Source organism: Ptychodera flava, chromosome 4 (assembly GCF_041260155.1).
Source record: "Ptychodera flava strain L36383 chromosome 4, AS_Pfla_20210202, whole genome shotgun sequence".
NCBI lineage: Eukaryota > Metazoa > Hemichordata > Enteropneusta > Ptychoderidae > Ptychodera > Ptychodera flava.
In genome coordinates, this window is record NC_091931.1 from 9,401,014 (window position 1) to 9,422,115 (window position 21,102).

General features: G+C 36.3%; 1 protein-coding gene across 1 annotated transcript in view; it reads left to right on the plus strand.

The window, feature by feature from the left end:
* Positions 1 to 3,962: 3,962 nt before the first annotated feature.
* Positions 3,963 to 21,102, plus strand: part of LOC139130848 (uncharacterized) — a 35,988-nt gene continuing 18,848 nt past the window's right edge. Inside the window, exons 1-7 of the mRNA XM_070696646.1 lie at positions 3,963 to 4,225; positions 7,818 to 7,873; positions 13,576 to 13,659; positions 13,931 to 14,035; positions 17,390 to 17,515; positions 20,146 to 20,248; positions 20,492 to 20,640. Coding sequence (XP_070552747.1) covers positions 4,048 to 4,225; positions 7,818 to 7,873; positions 13,576 to 13,659; positions 13,931 to 14,035; positions 17,390 to 17,515; positions 20,146 to 20,248; positions 20,492 to 20,640 — 801 coding nt within the window. The 5' untranslated portion in view covers positions 3,963 to 4,047. The remainder of the gene's footprint in view (positions 4,226 to 7,817; positions 7,874 to 13,575; positions 13,660 to 13,930; positions 14,036 to 17,389; positions 17,516 to 20,145; positions 20,249 to 20,491; positions 20,641 to 21,102) is intronic.

Consider the following 21,102-nt stretch of genomic DNA (forward strand, 5'->3'; position numbering starts at 1 on the left):
AGTATATGCGATGCAGAAGTCCTTCCAGATTGCGGGTATAATATATTTCGACGGGACAGAGAGTCGGCACCTACAGCGACGGCGAAGAAAAAACATGGAGGTGGAGTTATGATTGCAGTGAAGGATATTTACAAGGCTCGCCGCCGATACGAGTTTGAAACAGATCTAGAAATTGCGTGGGTGCAGGTATATATGAAAAGCTGTAGTATATTTATTGGTTGTGTTTATATCCCAACATGGGCCAATATGAATACATGGGAGCAGTTTGAATTATCCCTTGAATCAGTGTACACTTGCATCAACAACGACAAAGACTGCGTATTTCTATGTGGTGATTTCAATCGCCGCGACATTGAATGGTCTATTGTTCAAAATGCAGTGCGGCCATCGTCGTGGAATGAACACCTGTCGGACAGATGCATCGAAATAATTAACGAGTTTGGTTTGACACAAGTCAACGCACACAGAACTTGCAATGATCACGTCTTAGACTTGGTGTTTTCTTTCGGTGGTTCATGTACAGCATCCGTCACCGAAAAGTCTGTTAAATCTAATCATGACGCTCTTCACTGTGAACTTAAAATTGTCGGTAAGCGTCACATACTTCTGTGTGAAAGATCTGTGTATAATTTTCGAAAAGCTGACTTTGTACACCTGAAGTCACTTTTGTCATGTATTCCGTGGTCAACAATGCTTGACATTGAAGATCTCGATCAGTGTGTTAGATGTTTTTATGATATTTTAAATAGTGCAATTGATGAATGTGTCCCTAAAATAAAACTTAGAGGGCGCAAATTTCCTCCCTGGTTCGATGCGGATCTAATTTCTCTATTGAAGGAGAAGGCAGATGCCCATCGTAGATTTAAAAAGTTTGGTAATCCTGCAGACTATGAACTTTTTTCCCAGCTAAGGTCAGAATTTAAAAAGTTGAAAAACATCAAATATTGTGAGTATGTAGAGGAAATCGAATTATCCTCACAACATAATCCCAAACGTTTCTGGGTTTTGTTGCTAATAAATCGAAATCTAGTTCTATTCCAAATGTTATGAAACATACTGATTCCGTGTTTGATTCACCGATTTTAATTGCTGAAGGTTTTAACGATTTCTTCGAATCTGTTTTTAGTAAACCTGATGAGTCGAATTTACCTGATGTAACTACTATAAAAGATGACGTCTTGTGCAATATTCATGCACGTTACGATGACGTAATGACATTACTACTTTCCACTGATGTAAACAAGCTTGTGGAGTTGATAATGTATCTGGTGTAATTTTAAAAAGTGCGCTGAGGAACTTGCTTTTCCTCTCACTTATATTTATAATAAATCCCTTTCATCCGGAATCTTTCCGACGTTTTTTAAGCGTAGCAATGTGGTGCCAATCTTTAAAAAAGGTAATAAGCAGGATATTAGAAACTACAGACCTGTTTCACTGTTACCTTTATTTAGTAAAGTCTTCGAGAAGATCGTTTTTAAGAGTTTATATGGCCATGTTGCTAACGTTATTTCTGATGATCAACACGGTTTTGTTCTTGGGAGAAGCGTCGAGACGAATCTAGCCACTTACACAGACTTTATTTCAACAGCGTTCAACAATAATTACAAATTGATTCAATTTATCTTGACTTCAGTAAAGCTTTCGATTTCATTTCTCATAAACTACTCATTCACAAACTTTCTTCTTTCGGTTATACCGGAAATTGCATTAAGTGGCTTGAGTCGTATCTGTCTGATCGCTCCCAGAGAACTGTCATTGAGGGAAGTTTTTCCAAATGGTGCCCAGTTGTATCTGGTGTACCCCAGGGTTCTATTATTGGTCCCCTGCTTTTTATTTTATACGTAAATGATTTGTCAACATGTGCTCGGTCATCAAATGTTATTTTATATGCAGATGATTCGAAGCTTTATAAAACTATCCAGTCAATTTCTGATTGCGCATTGTTGCAAGATGATCTTGACAGGGTTGTCCGTTGGTGTTCAACATGGAAGCTTAAGTTAAATATTGACAAATGTGGCTTCATTAGTTTTACTAATAAGACTAAGATGATTCTTTTTAATTACTCAATTAATACAACTCCAATCACACGTTTTACGTCAATCAAGGACCTTGGTGTCATACTTTGTGGCTCCATGGATTTTTCCGAGCACATTGATACTGTCGTCAAGAAAGCAATGCGCAATCTAGGTTTCTTAAAACGCAATTGTCAAGATTTCCATAATGTAAAGTCGGTGAAGGCCTTGTACATTTCTTTGGTACGGAGCTGCCTCGATTTCTGTTCTGTTATATGGAATCCATGGCAAAAGAACCTAGTTGATAAAGTTGAACGTGTTCAAAAGAAATTTATCAGATACTTATGCTTTAAACAAAACATACCTTACTGTTCTTCAGAGTATAGAAAATTATGCACATTTTTCAAACTACCTCCCCTTTGTAATCGTAGAAAAGTTTCTGATCTCTGTTTTTTATACAAATGTATTCATTCTGTGGTTAACAGTTCTTATTTAACACAATCCCACTGAATGTTCAACGAACTTTAAGGTTTAACTGTCCGTTTCGGGTACCAGCAACCAGAATTAATGTTCGCAAGTACTCTTTCATTCCACGTGCTCTGTCCACTTTTAACGAAATTGCAAAATATAATCCAAATATTGATATTTTTGACAGATTTAGTCTTTTTAAAAATAGTGTAAAGAATTATTTTTATACATGATCTCGTTTGTGAATCGCAATTGTCTGTTTTTATTGTATATATTGTTTTTATTGTTTATTTTGTGTGATTGTGCTTGTATTTCTTTTTATGTCGAGCGGAGCCTGTAATTGGGATTTTATTCCTGTTGGTCTTCCGAATAAATAAATAAAATAAATAAATAAAATAAAACACAGCACAAAGAACAGGAAGTGATAAAACCACACGTTTATAGCTCGATATTGGACAAATCGTTACTGTCGGTAGTTGGGTCTAGAGTGCTCCCTTGCTACGTTTAATGTACTGTTATACATGTTGAATGCATAGACTGTCGGTGGAGCGACTGACTATATACTACAATAGGCTGATTAAAAATCACGGAAAGTGTTACGATGTGCTTAAAGTAAGTTGCCATTTTCTGAGGTTTTGTTATGCCAAACATTGTTTAGGTTTACAAAATAAGAAAGTCAAACAGATATGTTAATAGAGTTCTTGTAAAACTACTTCATCTTGAACAAAACATATTTATTAAAAGTTTGAACTTTGTCAGTCTTGGATAGTTGCCCTTGACAGCGCATGCGCAGTCACTTTATGCACGATTGAGTAATGAGATTGCACAGCAGATAGCACGGACTTCAAACTTCCTTCCGTTTTTTATATAATATAAACTACTTGTAGTAACTCAATGCTCTACAGTCTTCAACTTGAATTGTAACAGCTCGGTCCACCTATCCGACCATTTTTTCAGAGACGGGGATTTAGCCAAATTGTTATGAACGCTCTAAGTGATATTAGGCTCTGTACCTAGTGAGTTCCAATCAGATAGGGAATTTACAGAATTTGACCGTTCATCAACTGTAGGGACAATGATCTCATCATTACACCTGAGAATAAAATGTGGCACATCAATTCTCCAACGATTTGTAATCGTGAAGAATTTGTCGTTAATGCTTCGTGCAAACACATTGTTTTCTGTTATAAGTCGAAGAGAAAGCAGGACTCGCCCGGAGTTAGACTTCTGCATTCTTTTACAAAGCAATCGAGTTCATTTTAATAGATTGTTATCGCCTTTTTCTGTTCCCATATTTACACACACCCTCACGAGTGCTTTTAATCCCTTTCTCACAACTTCTGCATTATTTTGCACTCTCACATAATTTTCTCTGAAAACAACAGGGTAGATTGTTACTATGGTATCTATTTACCGAGGTCTCGTGTGTTTGCTTAGATATGCGTACTTCCTCACAGCAAAAACATTTTTAGTTGATACATCTCTATCGTTGCACATTTCGATTCCATTTACTACAGTGGAGAAACAGACCAGCAATTTTACTACTCTATCTGTTTCTAACCACAGAATGATTTTTGCGCTATCAAACAGCGTCAAAATGGGACCTGGAAATCACTTCAACTCAACGTTTTACAGAATACAAAGAGTCGACGCTTGTCTGGGACTGGTAATCCTTCTCATTGCTGGAAATAATTCAACTTTGGCAGTAGGAATTGAAACTAGCTACGGTACTAACAATGATGCAGGTAAACCTTTCTAACTCTGTAACGTTTCTTAACATTTCGCGAAGTCAGATTCAACCGATCAAGACCTTGTATTTTCCTAAGGGGTTGAAAGTACAGGCCACAGTGTGTTTGCTACACACATACGCTTCTCCGTGGCAACGGATTAAATACGTCCAAGCATATGTTCTGCAATACATTTTATTGTGATTCCTATCTAAACAATTGCAAATTTAAAGTGAAAATTCTAATGCAGCGAAATCTATTTCATAAATAAGTCTCGTCATACTTTCCCGAAAAACAGAACTTTGGGAGAAGAGTTATATGAATTTGGACTGTACGTTTTGGTTTAACGATTAGATTCGTGACCGCGTATTGCAATCGGCGACTCGTCAAATATTAAAAGGGCTGTCACTGTACAGTAAAACGAGAAGTTTGCAACGGACAGATATTAATCACAAATTCAGGATATTGGCACTTCTGCTTCATCTACCGATACGTTGGTAAATATGTCAAAAATTCGATATTTTATGCAGCTTTTGATGCATGTATTTAACAATTCAATTGTCATTGCCGTTTTATCATCACAAGTAAATGCAAGGACTGAGCGAAAAGGGAGAATCAAAGTCTAATATTCGGAGGTCGGCTACATTGTGTTTCAAGCGTCATTGTGACCCGTGGTTTTCTTTGATAGACTGACGAAACTTTGAGGTCAATATTATTTACAATACGGTGTTTTCGATCGGGTTCAAACTCACAACAAACGGCATCCAGTCACCTAGCGGAAAAGCGAAAGACCTTGACAGAACCCGTCGGCCAAATATCCACTATAAAAAACGTGGTTCAGTAACCGAAAGTATTGTATTTCCTGGTACAATGTTGACTCAACTGTGACGCATTCAAGCAAACATGGCGCACACACACAATATGTATATCAAACTTGAGCTTACCAATATTACTATCGGTTGGCCCAAGTCAATATATCGTTGTTCCACGGCTAGGCTTCGCAGAGCCGTAGCAGACCCAACGTTCCAATACGTTGTTGGCTCACGTCAGGCTTGCTATAGTTGTTCCACGGCTATGCTATGCTTCGCAGAGCTGTAACGGACCCTGGAAAACACCGAGAAGTCTTCTGGCTTGAATGTAGCAAGGTTGAGACGTAAGTCGTAGCTTTCCACTTAGGATCCGGAGGTGTTTTAGATCTAATCTGATGTTTCTTTCTGATACTTATTTCAAAAATCATCATGGCAGTAATCTAAACATCTGCCAATGTTACAGTGCTCCAGTTAATCGATATGCTATCGCAATGCGCTAACGCCAAACCCATCGCCTTCCGAGCGATGTCTGACTGTCTGTCTGTGTGTCTGTTTACTCGATATCCCAAGAACGCCTGAACGGGGCCGCAACTCTGAAAGCACGAGCCCAATATTTCTTAGAAGGTGACCTATCTTTTTAGGGTTTAAACTGACCAGCGGATCTCATATTACGATTTGAAACATATAAAGAAATCATGTCACATAGGTAGTTGGGAGCATTGGAATGGATGCATTTGTAAATGACAATTAAAATCTTAAAAACTATGCGTTGAGAAACAGGTAACAATGTAATTTCCTAAGTACCGGAGTGATATGTGAAGTGAGTTTAGAACGAGTGACAATTCTTGCAGTAATATTCTGAATACCTCGAAGGCGATTAATCGAGTATTTGGGAAGTCCTAATAAAAGAGAGTTATGTGAATCGATACAAAATTTAACAAATCCGTGGATTGATTGCTATGTGGCAAATTTAGAAGATATTTCCTAACCCGTGCAATGTACGTAAATGGAAAATGACTGAACTGCAGATCTGACAGACATGGGGCTTCAGTGTGAGGCAAGAGTCAACAGTGGTTCCGAGGCTTTTGACCCGAAAGTGAACAGGAATCAAAGTATCACCGACCCTAATATCCCTGACCCCTTCTCAGGCTGATTACCGGTAACTGCAGAAAAGGGTATAAATTCAGTTTTCTCATCATTTAAGCAATGAAAATTTTCGTATATCCAGGATCTAACCCCTGAGGTATATAATTCAAGATTACTCGCTCTCCTTGCAGTTTTGTCAGTGTTGAAAGACATGTGCAGGGAGCGATCGTCAGCATAAAAACTATACAGACATCCATAACGAGAAACCAATTCTCCTTTAGGAGATGTGCACAAGTTAAAATGTATGGGGCCAAGAACCAATTCTAAGGGTACCCCAGTTTCAAGTGGATATTACATGCACATTGATTTGGTAGAATTAACAACAATATACTAAGTGCCGTTTGAAAGATAACATTGAATCAGCTGAGGTCATTACTTCATGTACCAAAACGGCCCCTTAGATGATTTTGTAGAATACTGTGATTCATGGTATCAAACGCAGGAAAAACATCAAGTTAAACTAAAAAAATTAACATCACGTTTTGCGTCCAGTACTGATAAAATGCCATTAGTCACCTTTATGACAGAAGTCTCTGTACTATGCCCAGGTTTATAAGCAGATTATAATGAATCATCCAATGGATCGCTTACGATATGATTTGTCAACCTAGTAGCAACAATGTGTTCCAATACCTTTGATAAAAACAACAAATTTGACACTGGGCGAAAATTATTGAGAATGTCATGATTCAAGGATTATTTATTGAGAGGAGGTTTGACAACGGCAATTTTAAAGTCGGTCTGAACGACACCGCCAAGTAGGGAATCATTGAAGATTTCGGTAATATAAGGTAGCAAAACTTACATGAGACGAGACTGCTTCAAGGTCTTTGTAGACATCGGGTCCAAGCAACAGGTTGACGAAGACGATGAACGAATGACATTTTCAACCTCGTCAACAGAAGTAGGTTCAAATGTGTCAAATGTGACCTCACCTCGATAACCTTTGACCACAAATATACCTTAATGCCTATAAATCGGTAACCACAAGGGCTATACCATTCATACAGGTAGGATAGTGGACCTTATGGTGCCACCTCCTGTGCCTCACTATTTATGTGCATCTAATTCTCGGCTAGCAAATGAGACGAGGTCTGTTTTATGGTGCACAGTGATACCTATGAGAGCAAAATATGTCGACAAAATTTCACTTGACCTAAATGGCGCTTTTGCACAGACTTTACTATTGCTGCAGCTCAACGTTCGTTACTATGTCCATCGTAAGCACAGGATGCCTCGTAGTATAGAGTGTTCGATGATAACGATTATGCAGCCCTTCTATACATGTATAAACCACCCACTTTCCAATTCTCAGCATTCTCTAACCATATTATGAATGTAAAGCATAGTATTTTATGAGAATTTTTGAAATTTTGGATTTGATCAGACGGACGTTTTTAGTTTAAGTTCTTATTGAGATTTACTGTGTTTTGGGAGATGTTTTGTCAGTTCTTTCCTTTTTATTTTCAGTAATTCTCACGATATTATATTATTTGATCTGTTACTTTTCTTTTATACTTAAAAGAGAGGCAATAATATCATAAAGTACGGGAAAGAAACACAATTTATTCATTTAATGCTAACAATTTCGGAGAAACACTGCCAGTAATTTCAATTTTTATTTCACCCTTTTCGGTTCTGTTCAAAAACCGAAGAAAACACAACGACATGCAATGAGGAAGCACAGCATGCTTCGGTGAACATTTCAGAGGTATGTAGCAAAATCAATGCTGTTTTTAGCGTTTTGGGAATGTTTAAACAATTTTTCTTATTACTTTTGTGACCTTTTTATTATTTGTGTATTTCGATGGCTAGAAGTAGGAGGAGTTGTCTCTTTCTGTTATAGCTGATAAGATGATAGGATGTCCTATTTAGTTCTTCTAGGCCGCTGGACACAACTTCCAAAGCCGAACCATTAAAGCACATTTAGGGGTACCAGCCATCGGTTGATGCCATTTATATGAGAGCAGAAATTGTCGTGAAAGCGGGTACTATATCTATTAGGGTCTGAACGACTTAAATGTGGCTTTATGGGTAATAAGTGAACGTTTCTCTGCCAATATAAGTCGGAATCAGATGCAAATTCCTGACATTGCTTTTTAACCTCAAAGAAAATCATTTTGTCGAAAATCAAACATTTTCCTGAGATCCTGAAATGCTAAAGAAGTAAAAAAAGTATTCAGATAAGGTAAAAATATGCATTGCACATATACGAAAATCTGAATGATGGCATGACTAAGGTGATGAGATTATCGTCGATATTTAGTGATGGAGGTCAAGCATGTGCTTGTGATCTGCAGGTTGGGGAGTCAGTATTCATTCATCCCCTGTAGTTCGTGATCTTGGAGTTACACTTGATGAAACAGCATCGATGTCAACTCATATCAAAAATTTATGTGAGTCTGCATCATTTGCTTTATTGAAAATTGGAAAAATCCGTTATTTCCTTGATACAAGTTCTACAGAAAAATTAGTACATGGGTTTATTACACCAAGACTTGATTATTGTAACAATTTACTGTTTTGCCTTCCAAATTCTCAAGTCAGGATATTGCAACTTACTAAAAATTCAGCTGCACGTATCGTTTCAAAAATGAAGAAAGCAATTCAATTCAACCAGTGCTAAATAGTTTTCACTGGCTACCTATTTATAAGCGAACAGAGTTTAACATTTTGTGCTTAACGTACAAGGCTTTAAACGGCAAGGCGCCGAGATACATCAAGGAGCTCATATTCGTTCGTAATCTAGGGAGCACTCTTCGGACAACTGCTGAGGGGTGCAGCGATCAGTTTACACCAACCGATCGCTAATACTGTGTTTTACGGAGATAGGTCATTTTCTGTACTTGCTACGCGGCTATGGAATAGACTGCCACTTAAAACTCCGATGTATTGATAATTTTAATGTTTTAAGAATCATTTAATATGTTTTTAAAGAGAGTTACTTGTTTGATTGTTAACCATTTTCCATTGCTCTATTTTTATAACTGAAATGCAATGCACCTTGGGATGTCTTTTACATGGCATGCGTTTTTTAAGAAATAAATATTATATTTTGTTCATATAGCGTAGCACATGAGGAAAGAGAGCACTCTTCAATCTTCTATTTACGCATTGTGATGTTCACCCTGTAGAATCAATAGAAATTTATTATTTGAAAGAGCTATGAGGCATTTATTCAACTAAGAGCAAGAGAAACGATTGAAACTCTTACAATCTGGTATATAAAAGCAACGATGAAAAACTTAAGGTAAAATCCATAGTGCAAATGAAGCTGGGGAATCCATCACTTTGACGTTACAGTACAAGGCAGCCACAACAGTTCCCTCCGATGATATGTTGCATTATACCTGGTGAATCTAAGGTACAACACTTATCATGATTCTTGTGACAGGAAAAGATATTATGAAGTGGAAAAGGAAAAGGGAAGCAGTTAGTAGTGTGGTTGAGGGATTGTATTTGTGTTCCCTTGAGGACCAACTATAATACTTATAGAATAAGCATATATTATTGCCTGTTTGTTAGCTGCACAGTGCATATATACAGATGAATGCAATCAAGAATCCGTTGCTTTTACTCAGCAAGCCTAATTCATTTAGGCTCATTTGAATTCATGTGTATTATTCTAATATACAGGTAAGGCTAAGAAAAAGAAAACGTTCGTTTCTCATCCTCGCGCACGTCAATTCAGACCCGCCGCGTTTACCTTTTTCTGCTCAAGAGGAAATTAAATGAAAAAAAAAAAAATAAACGCAAAAATACGCGACGATGGTGCATAACACAGTGCTGTATAAAACAAAACAGGACTGTAAAAACAAAATAACTGATACTAACATTTCATTCAGAACTGTACACATATGTCAATGTTATATTAAGCTGTCAAAACTGTGCTCTGATGCACTCAAAGTTAAACCCGCAGAACTGCTGCTATACAAAAAACTAAAGCAACTCTGCTGTGCATTTATATCTGCGTGCATTCCTATATTGTTTTCACCTTTTTTGCGCGTTCTTGTTGGTTGATGAATAGAAAAAAATGAGAAGAAAAAAACCGCGTCACCACATCATTTTTTACGATATGTCTAGGATGAGAAACAAACGTTTTATTTGTCTTGGTCTAATAAAGTTAGTTTGAATTTGTCTTGTTGCCTTTTGATGCAGTTATCACTAAAAGTTTAGTGATGATCTTAAAAGGGATCTCATTTTCAATTATGAAATAAAGAAACAAGGCGTATTGTTAATGTTAGCACCCTATGGTTGCCCTGTAGAGTGCGGGTATAACTATTGTTTAACATATGATGCGGGAAGGAATATAATTTTCTTCATGCTTATATAGACGTTGGAGACACAAATGAAGTCGATAAAAACAACTGTACAATGGATTGGGAACACTAGCTTATGGTCAGCTTACGGTAATTACGGGAACAATTGTCAAAACAAATTACCGAAGGAGCTCCGCATTGAATTGCGAAGTCACTGCAAGTCCTTCATACAATAATGCCTGGGGTGTTACGGGTATGAGCAATACTTCTATTTGTTAGTCGTCCGGCGGGGACTTATAGATTCGGTTCCGTCCGTCCTCAGCCGTTTTTCAGACACTGCTGAACCAATTTTGTTCAAACTTGGAACAAAGGCATAGCACTATGACCTACAGATGAACATTGATTTATTTTGCGATCCGATCCAATATGGCCGCAATGGTGGCCATATTTTTGCGATTTTTCATGTGTTTGAACCATAACTCAAACATCCTTGAACCGATTCTGTTCAAACTTGGCACAAAGGCATAACACTATGGCCTACATATGCATGTCGAATTATATTGCGATACGATCCAATATGGGCGTGAGACGGCCATTTTGTTTGCGATTTTTCATGTCTTTGAACCATAACTCAGACATCCTTGAACAGATTCTGTTCAAACTTAGCACAAAGACATAACACTATGGCGTACATATTCATGTCAAATTATTTTGCGATACGATCCAATATGGGCGTGAGACGGCCATTTTGTTTGCGATTTTTCATGTCTTTGAACCATTAACTCAAACATCCTTGAACTGATTCTGTTCAAACTTGGCACAAAGGCATAACACTATGGCCTACATATGCATGTCGAATTATATTGCGATACGATCCAATATTGGCGTGTGGCGGCCATTCTGTTGCGATTTTTTCGTGTCTTTGAACCATAACTCAAACATCCTTGAACCGATTTTGTTCAAACATGGCACAAAGGCAAAGCACAATGGCATACATATGCATGTATCAATTAACCTTGCGATAGGAGCCAATATGGCTGCAGAACTGCCATTTTGTTGGGATTTTTCGTGTCTTTGAAGCTTAATTCAAAGGTCATTACACCGATTTTGTTCAAACTTGGCACAAAGATCGTGCACTATGGCATATACATAAAAATGTCAATGTACTTCTTGACATGTTCCAATATTGTTGTCAGATTGTCATTTTTCCCAATATCGCTGCCAGATGGTCATTTTTGGATTTCTTATCCAATGTTGTTGAGACTTGGTACAAAGATAAAGTGTTATGGCATACATATGCATGTCTACTAATTTTGTGCTGTGATCCATATGGTCAATAGACAGCCATTTGATTTCAATTTTGGTGTGATTTTTTATGTCTTTGAAACATAAACGTGGGTCGTCACTGTCCTTCGATGGACTGATGTTGTTTAAACGTGATATGGCTGCATTCTTGTGCACATTAATTTGTTTAATTATATGATCCGAAATGGCTGATTACAACAACATACCCGATCCCATACCATTTCTAAAATTCCACCAAACCATGTGTATAGTATGTGCCATCATGACACTATAGTACTAGAGGCAGTGTGGGCATCGTTATGTGTGATGTAATCAAAAGTTCCTTCAGTGGTCATTACTGGCAGAGATGGGTCAATTTTATTGAACGTTCCTCAGATTACTTTATTATGGAAGTCACAGGCCTGATGCACACGTTCCATCAATGTCATTCCACAGCTACCTAGACCACAGCTACCTAGACACCAAAGATTACAACAAAATGGACAAGTGGGGACTGTGTCATCAACGATGACTTGTTCACATGATACCTAGTGTCATCTTTCCCTCTAGCGAAAGCCGGCATCTCTTCTATGAAAGAGGCCACTCAGCAAAGAAGCAGACTAAATTAGAGCAATGTAAGTCCTTGCACAGGCTGGCATAGTTGATGCAGTATGTCAAAACAATTATTAAGTTTCTGAGATTGAAATAAAATTCGGACGAATTTTTCTCTTTTAGGCCTCTCAGGTTATTAAATTCTATTTAGGCCATAATCTATCAAACTAAACAGCGTGTGATGCAGACTCATCTGTGCAGACATATGATATTCTTGTAGCTAAATATTTTGTACTGCACCGGAGAATTATTTCTCTATCCAGAGCTTTCGACAACTATCCAGCCGTCTTTATCAATGGTGTTGATTAGCACCACTGCGCATGCGTGATCTAAAAATATTATCCCAGAAAATATTATCCCAGATTCGAGGTAGCTGATACCGTCCTTAATACCTCTTTCGAACCAATCTTGCTCCCGATCAAAGATTTTCACATTTCCTACCATAAAAGTATGCCCCGATGAATCATTGTGCATATGCTTAGAAACCTCCGAAGTGACGCAGCTTGGACGCCCATGTTGTTTCACTCGGGCTTGCAAGGATCGTTCTGTTTCTCAAATATAGTCCATTTTGTATTTGTAAAGACGACTGAATAGTTGTCGAAAACTCTGGATAGAGAAATAATTCTTCGGTGCAATACAAAGTATTTAGCTACAAGACTAAACAGGCTCGTGTGTTTAAACGATAAAACGGAAACCGTGTCTCTAACTGTAATAGAAAATAATACAAGCAAATATATTTTATCTTAGCTTTCACCTTCCATGCAACCTGAATCAATGTGAAGATTAATTCTGTATCTAATGTGAGATGTTCTAATACAATTCATTTCAATTTGCTTTACTTAGTACATAGAATTAACACACGGCAAAAGTAAAAAAGAAAACAATATGAGCCTTTGTTGATTCAAGAGGTCCTACCTTGCAATGAACAACTACACATATAACATTTCGCTGCACTCTTGCCCCGATCGAAAATAAACTGCAGTTTACAAAGTAAATGATGGGCTTTCCAATAACCTTTTTTCCAAATTTCTCAAGGAATGATAATTAGCCCTTAATTGGGTCGTTCAATGAGGTTGAAGGTTGCCATAAGGCATTAGTTGTCTTCAATGAGTGTTTTAATTGTATCAAAAACCTTGCTCATGCTGTTTTACAAATTGCAAGACTGATATTTATGCAGCTGAGTGTTGGCATTAGCAAATAATTGACTCATGTCTTTTGAAACCGCGAAAATAATCGGCTTAAATTCTCTCGGATTTAGAATGCTAATGTAGGCGATATTGTATTTGAAGATGGGAATAGAAAAGGAATTCGTCGGAGTTTCTTTCTCGAGGAAGTTAATGAGGTAAGTCTCCTTTTCATATAACATTCATTGTGTGCATTTTCTAAAGTGGACAAAGAACATATGTTTCCCTTGGCCTTTGGCCTAGAGAAACAGTCTGTTTTGGGGGGTGACTCACAGCTGTACCCTCGGAGTACAGACGTATGCTGTTGCTCTGATGGCCAGTCAATATGTGGATTAAGTTACATACTTTGACAGTGAAATGTCAACATGATATTTTTCACATACTGTCATGGAAGATGCTGTTATCAAGATTAATCCTTCTTTATTACAGGAAGGTACTTTTAGATTTGACCACCAAAATGGTACAATTTACCTGATAAGATATCTGGATTTCGCTCTTCGTAACATTTATAATTTGCTGTTATCAAGAAAACAGGTAAGAACAGTGCTGTTTCTCGTTGATGTCATTTTCTTTCACTTAATTGCGTATTTCTGGAATGCCTATGAACCAAGCTGATGACAGCACATTAGCATGCCAATGTATACCTGTACCCTGTTTCCATAATACTACCGCCAGCCATGGGCCAGTGTCAAAACGCGTTACCTAAGCAGCCCATATGAGTTGAATGCTCGTATGATACTATATTTTGGTATTTGCTATTATCGGTATATTGATTTTTCGAAAAAGCTATCTTATTGGTCAACATTTAACGATTATCATGTCTACATTGGGAACCACTTATAAGTTGACATAAATGAAAATGATATCTTTACATTTCTACAAGTTTCTGAATTCCTGTAAGAGGTTAATCATGGGATATTTACTTGATATTCATGAATAGTTAAATCAAAAGCATGAATTGGAATGATAAAGTAAACCTTCGTTTATTTTCATTATTGCTTGTACTAAGTGTTGGTAAACATTATTATTCGTATTGTTTCTTAAACATGGCGGCGTCAATAAATTTAATCGGGGACATTCCCGTTTACTTGAATATTATGTTGAACTTTCTCATGCGTCGTCTGTTATCCGCTTGCGCGACGAATATATAGGATTTGGTTTATTTTTAGAACCTTACTTAAAGCTCCCATTACAGCCTATGTGAAGCTCACGTAAATTATAGAGTTCAATTTTATTTCCAAGATCCATTTTTAGCTCACGTGTATACATACGTGAGCTAATGTCACAGCGATGTATGTGTGTCTGTCTGTCTGTCTGTCTGTGCCTTTTTACGGAATATCTCAAAAACGTCTCATTAGACCAGAATCAAATCTGGTACATATATTTTGTTTGAGAATTGCAAGAACTGATTATTTTTTGATGGTTGTGGTTATCATATTTCATGCTTATTTGCATATAAAACAGACATACAATGAGAACGACTGCACAGAATTGATCAAGATTTGCTAAAGATGTTGACCATACTAGGCTCTATCAGCCATGTAAGATATACAGGTATAAGTTGAAAGCTAATTGCTAATTTGCACAATGGACGAATTTTCCTAATGAGGGATATATATCTTGATTGATCCAATCAAAATTCACGAAAATTGGTAAGTATATTGAAGATACCACGATTTAAAATAACTGATAGTCATTACGCATTTTTACTTCAGTCAATTTCTAGTTTGCATATTTAATGACCTTTACTGATTAGGGATATACCTGGATTGCCCTGACCAAAGTTGATCAAACTGCTTTGTACTAGGAAGATACTATGATACGACATTATTGAAAGTCATTAAGAATTTACACTTCAGCCAATTCCTTATTTGCATATTCAATGACTTTTTCCTAATTAGGGATATAGACGTGGATTGGCAGGATCAATGTTGACGAAACATGCTATGCACATTAAAGATACTATAATACAACATTATTGGAAGTTAATATGCATTTTAACTTCAGCCCATTCCTAATTAAAATGTTTCATGTACCTTCCTAATAAGGGATATACCTGGATTGCCCTGACCAAAGTTAATGTAAAATGCTATGTACACGGAAGATACTATGATACAACATTATTTAAAGTCATTAAGAATTTTCAGTCAAGCCAATTCCTTACTTGCATATTTAATGAACTTTCCTAAAAAGGGATCTATACCTGGATAAACTTGATAAAAGCTGGTGAAACATAATATGTACATGAAGGTACTAAATTAAAACAAAATTGAAAATCATTTAGCATTTTTACTTCAGCCAATTCCTAATTCGCATATTGAACGACTTATCCAAACTAGGGATATATATCTGGATTGGCAGAATTAGAGTTTGACGAAACTTGCTATATTTATGAGATACCGTGATATAAGATTCATAAAGTTGTTTTAACAGTATTTAATAGTTTAGAAAGTAGTTTGAAGGATAGTTTGCATTTCAATGTTAGTTACTTTATAATTTGTATAATTATCTAATTTTCTCCACATTTTGGTATATACAGCTTAAAGGACTTTACAAAATGCAATTATTTTATTAAATGGTAATACAATGAAACCAGTCCAAGAAATTTAATATTTTTATTTCTGCTAATTACATATTTATATACTTAATGATCTTGGAATTAACCTGTGGTGAACTTTGTTTACGATGTTTATAATAACATTTTCAATCAAGTTGCAAAAATGTGGCAAAAGTTTAAATCAACAGACAACTGCAATATATACTGAAACACGTGAGCATTTTCAGTTCATATCAGGTTTGTTGTGCCATTAAATTTTATCTTAGACAGCAGGCTATTCATTGTTATTTATGTGAAAGTAAAATTTGCAATATTATATTTCTGAGACTATTTCATCAATTCTGACACTGAGTTTGTTTTAAATGTGGAAGGAAAGTCGCATTAGCATTAAAGATGGAAGCACAGTGTCAATGACATTTTATTACTCTATCTTATCCATTTTTATCTTATCCATTAACGATCAAGTTTGATGACATAAGACAATCGCACCGAACACGCAGTCTCACCCTCTTGTTAAATGGGGGAAAGACATAAAAGGCACTAAACTAATCCTTCAAAATTAAATCTCTTTTATAGGATGAAAAGTAAAATAATAATATTTCCCTATAAATAGTGCCCCCGTTGTCAAAGTCCTAGCAAGAATTGTTGCCATTTTGTTGAATTTTTAAAACAAAAGTCACCGCATAGATATGTAGTACACATAGTCATACTGTGACGTCATCCTCCTCCCAACTGTAAATTGTTTTGTACTTCAACTGTTCAATTTACGAAAATGTACAACAGCTTAAAGGTAGAATGCGCCACGGGTACAGATATTCTCCTCTAATCTACCACTTGTGGGGACTCTGTTTAAAGCTGATGGAGCAAGAAACATTTTCACCGGTTCTTGTTTTGAATATCGAATCTTAGTTTTCCTGTAAAGTTCTAAAAGAAGGGGCCCTTTGGGATTTGGAATATCGGTAATCGGTAAACCTTTCTATGACCCCAATTTGCGAGGTGACCTCTGATTTGTATTCTTGATGGGAAGAAATTGGGCAAAAGAAAACTTATTAGGCGCGTACTACCATAGCGAAAACTTGTAAAGGATAAGGATATTGGATTAGAATTGATTTCACTTTGGTTCCTAACTTACCATTTCTACTATACCACATATGCCTTTCGATTATATTATAGATAACACCTTAGACAAAGAGTAGCAATCATGTTTTGATATATAAGTTGGAAACGTATCAACAACTTATTTGCATCAGCAAGAAATGTTTCGATTGAGCGCAACAATACCTCACAATTTACGTGAATTGAAGCTTGATTGTTTGCATGATTTAAAACAGGTGCTGAATGAAAATACAACGGTTTGCCTTGTCTACAATATAACTGTCATTGTAAATGACGAAATAGGATGGCCACCCTACTTCAACGAATCTTGCGCCTGGCCAGTACGGAAGGCTGACAGATATGTAAGTTAACAATTATACTTGATACTGGATGGACTAAATGCTGTTGCATAAATATTAAGGCATTAACTCTGACTACTAGTTTTTAGACTACATCAAACGCCTATGAACTATCGATCGTCGAATGTTATCGATACTGTTTTTTGGCCGGTGAACTTCTAGATAGAATTCATTTGATGGGGGTTTAATTTATTTGAACTGATGAAAAGATATCCAAGCACCATGTTTCGGATACAAAATTGTTTATTCGGGAAGAAATGGTAATGTTATACAAGAGGTATCTATATCTCTGCCTAAATAACCTCCGGATATTAATAGCATGTTCGGCTTCGAAGCGACTTTGTCTCCTTTTGTACCTATACTATTTACTTCAAATACCATAAAACATTTTGACTAAGAGTCATTTTAATTGTGTTAATCACGATGTGGGTCAATTTCTTGGATGGCAATATTTCCATCCTGGCCATTCAAGAATGAGAACAGATAACGCAAACAAACTTGTCATCTTTAACTGGTCTTTTACTAGTTTTAAATGGGATATTAAATTTCATAAACTACATCACACTTTTGAAAAAAAGGTGCTTTCAAAATATGTCTATGATAACATGTAATGTAGAAGGGAGAATATGCCTCATGCACGAGGCAGATTTTTTTAATGCACATCACAACATGGTAAATACACAAAACGATCCATTGGAAATAACTAGGGCAACTTTGTAAATACTAAAGATAAAATGTAAAATGCAGAAGACAGCTGATTACAAATACAAGATAACATGCCTTGAGTATCCGATATGTATTCTTGAGCATTTTGCAAGTTAAATTTACACATTGCCATTCCTTCAATGCTTTTTTTATAGACAGATCAATTGATTGATTCGTTAATCCAGGCCTTACGTTTGATAGCATTTCAAAAAATCTATTGAGCTACTAGTGCATATCTACCACAACAATCATTATATATTCTGACGAAATTACTTTATGGTTCATCATCGTTTGAACAGGCAAATACCGTGTCCAAAGATTGCTTAAAGTTCACGTCTGAAATCCTCTCGTAAAAATGTCTGTAGCCTAAAAAATGGCAAAACAAGTGATCAATGGTCAAAAATGTACCGAGCAATTGTGCCTGTACAAAAAGCAAAAATTATTACATTCTATAAATGTTGTCAAGAACAGTTTGAGTGGCATCTGTAATTCTCGTGGAGTAGAAATAACTTTTAATCGATCTTAATTTAATCATTTTATCGTAGTCTAATTTCTTTCACGCACTTTTTCATTTCGGGCGATCAACATTGAAGTCGCCCAGAACTGTATGTTTTAATCTACTTTTATATTGTTTGAGACTCATAATACAATATTTTGAAACTCGGATGTATATGCATTTGGTTTCATCTATATTGTTTTCTGTCGACGACCGCTAGCTAGATTGTCTTACGGTGGTTAACATTGTATGGAAGTAATTAGTAGTCGGCAGATTTATTGATGTAACCGGCTACGCCAACTTCCCTTCCAGTTTCGCGATATTGAAACGTCCATAAAAAGCCTAGAATATACACATTGAACATTTTTGAACTTACTGTGATTCCTGTAATTTTATAATTTGGTGTGTAACATGTTTTCATACAGAAGTTGGGAGTCTTCAAAGTTTGTTAATTTAGTTTAGTTACACATTATTATAAATCAACAAGACAACTTAATGAACAGGAGTAAATTACAATTTTTGTCGACAAGACAACATAACAATCGAAAGGCAGTCATAAAATTCCATACCTTTTGTGTCTTGACGTTCATTGACATGGCCTCTGTCGTTAAATCACAATAATCTTGACGTTGTACCTTCAAATTAAAGCATGTAATAAAGGTTACTTATTTTCTCCATTCTACGGCCGTCATTGCTAGGTCGATCGTACTTTTGAATTTAACGTTTCAATTAATGGAGTCTTTGGTGCGCTTAGGGTCACAGTATTATTCAGGTGCAGGAAAGGCTAGGTCGTCAACATCGCCATTTTTTGCAATGATCTATTATCGAGCTTAATGCTGTCAGATCTGACAGATTATTTTAATAAGTTCCAGTTTTCAAAATAATTATCAAAAACCTTTGTCTTCCTCAGAAAGGGAAAGCCTTTTTTTCCCTTGTCGACGATCAATGTATATTCATTTTCATTTTAATGTATAGGTATAGGACTAAAATGGTCATAGAAGGAAGAATACCTGCACTGCTGAAGTGTCAGTGTCTGAACAACACGATTTTCGACTACTAAATACATCTCAGTCGCCTTTGCAAATGGATATCAAAGATGATTCTAACTTTTAACGAACGATTAACGTATAAAACATTCTTATCCTTAAGTGACCATTATGTTCCTTATCATGCGTTCAATAATGTCCATCATAAGGATTTAGTTTATTATTTGCATTTTTTGAATAGTCAAAGTCAATTCAAGCTCATCGAAATGTTGTACGTATGTAAAATAATTAACACAGTCTTTGACATTTTTGCAAGGCATGGTTTACTGAAATTTCAGGGGTGTTGTGTTTTGCCCTTCAATGCTACAGATTCTCAACGATCCATCACTATTTTTCTATTTAAGTTTCAATCACTTACCTGAGTTTCCTTCTCTGTTTGGTTTCAGCCACTTCCCGGAACTTATTTTAATGATTTTTTGGACTACAGAGATATTTTCTTGAACACAGACTTAACTAATTTCGCAGCACTAGATTTGAGTAATGATCAGTGTAAGTTGATTCTCTGCCTTGTTGTAGATTCTGTACTATTTCAGGTGTTCTGCTTTCATAACGTATAGTTATACTTCTCTCTGGAATGACATTCATGTTTTCAATTCATTGTCACATTTTGTACGCCTGTGACAGCAAAAATGATTAACTTTCGAAAAACAGGTATTCTTTTGTATCGAACGTGTCAAAATGCCTCGGCGAACAACAGTACAATTGCTACTGACGCCCATACTCTACTTTTAGGTGACGTGACCGTCTACCTACATGAAAGATCTGAATTTTTCAAAAGATATGGATTCGAATGCAGTGAGCTTGGTAAAGTGACATGCAAGAAAACCAACGATCACACCAATACAAAAGTCAGACCATTTACCAATAGCACTTCATATGAGGTAAATAAAAAAAATATTAAGCAGGACATTGACGAATAATGCTTCTGAATAGTGCTACCACAAAGATTTATCTATTCGAGGGGTGTACATAAAAGGTATTATCGGTCTCAGGAGCTTTGTAAAAGTTTCATAAAGGTTCACAGTAGTTAACATCTGTTATTGCGGCTATCATCTTTGCCGTGTCTTGAATAAGGACACGTTCCCGTCAAAAGTTTTAACATTTATGAATACGAATATAAAACCAAAGCGCCTAGTCTAACAAGCAGCGTTACACATAAACAGTATTAAGTCGATCTTTTACGATGATTACTTATTTTTGAATATCAGCAAATTTCGTTATCGCAATTTAATAACACAACAAACATACACATGTTCGTTTTTAACATGCGACAGCATCTTTTCATGAACTCGATGTGCAGTACACATTCAGCCGTTCGGTATTTGCAACCGGTAACTAAAGCA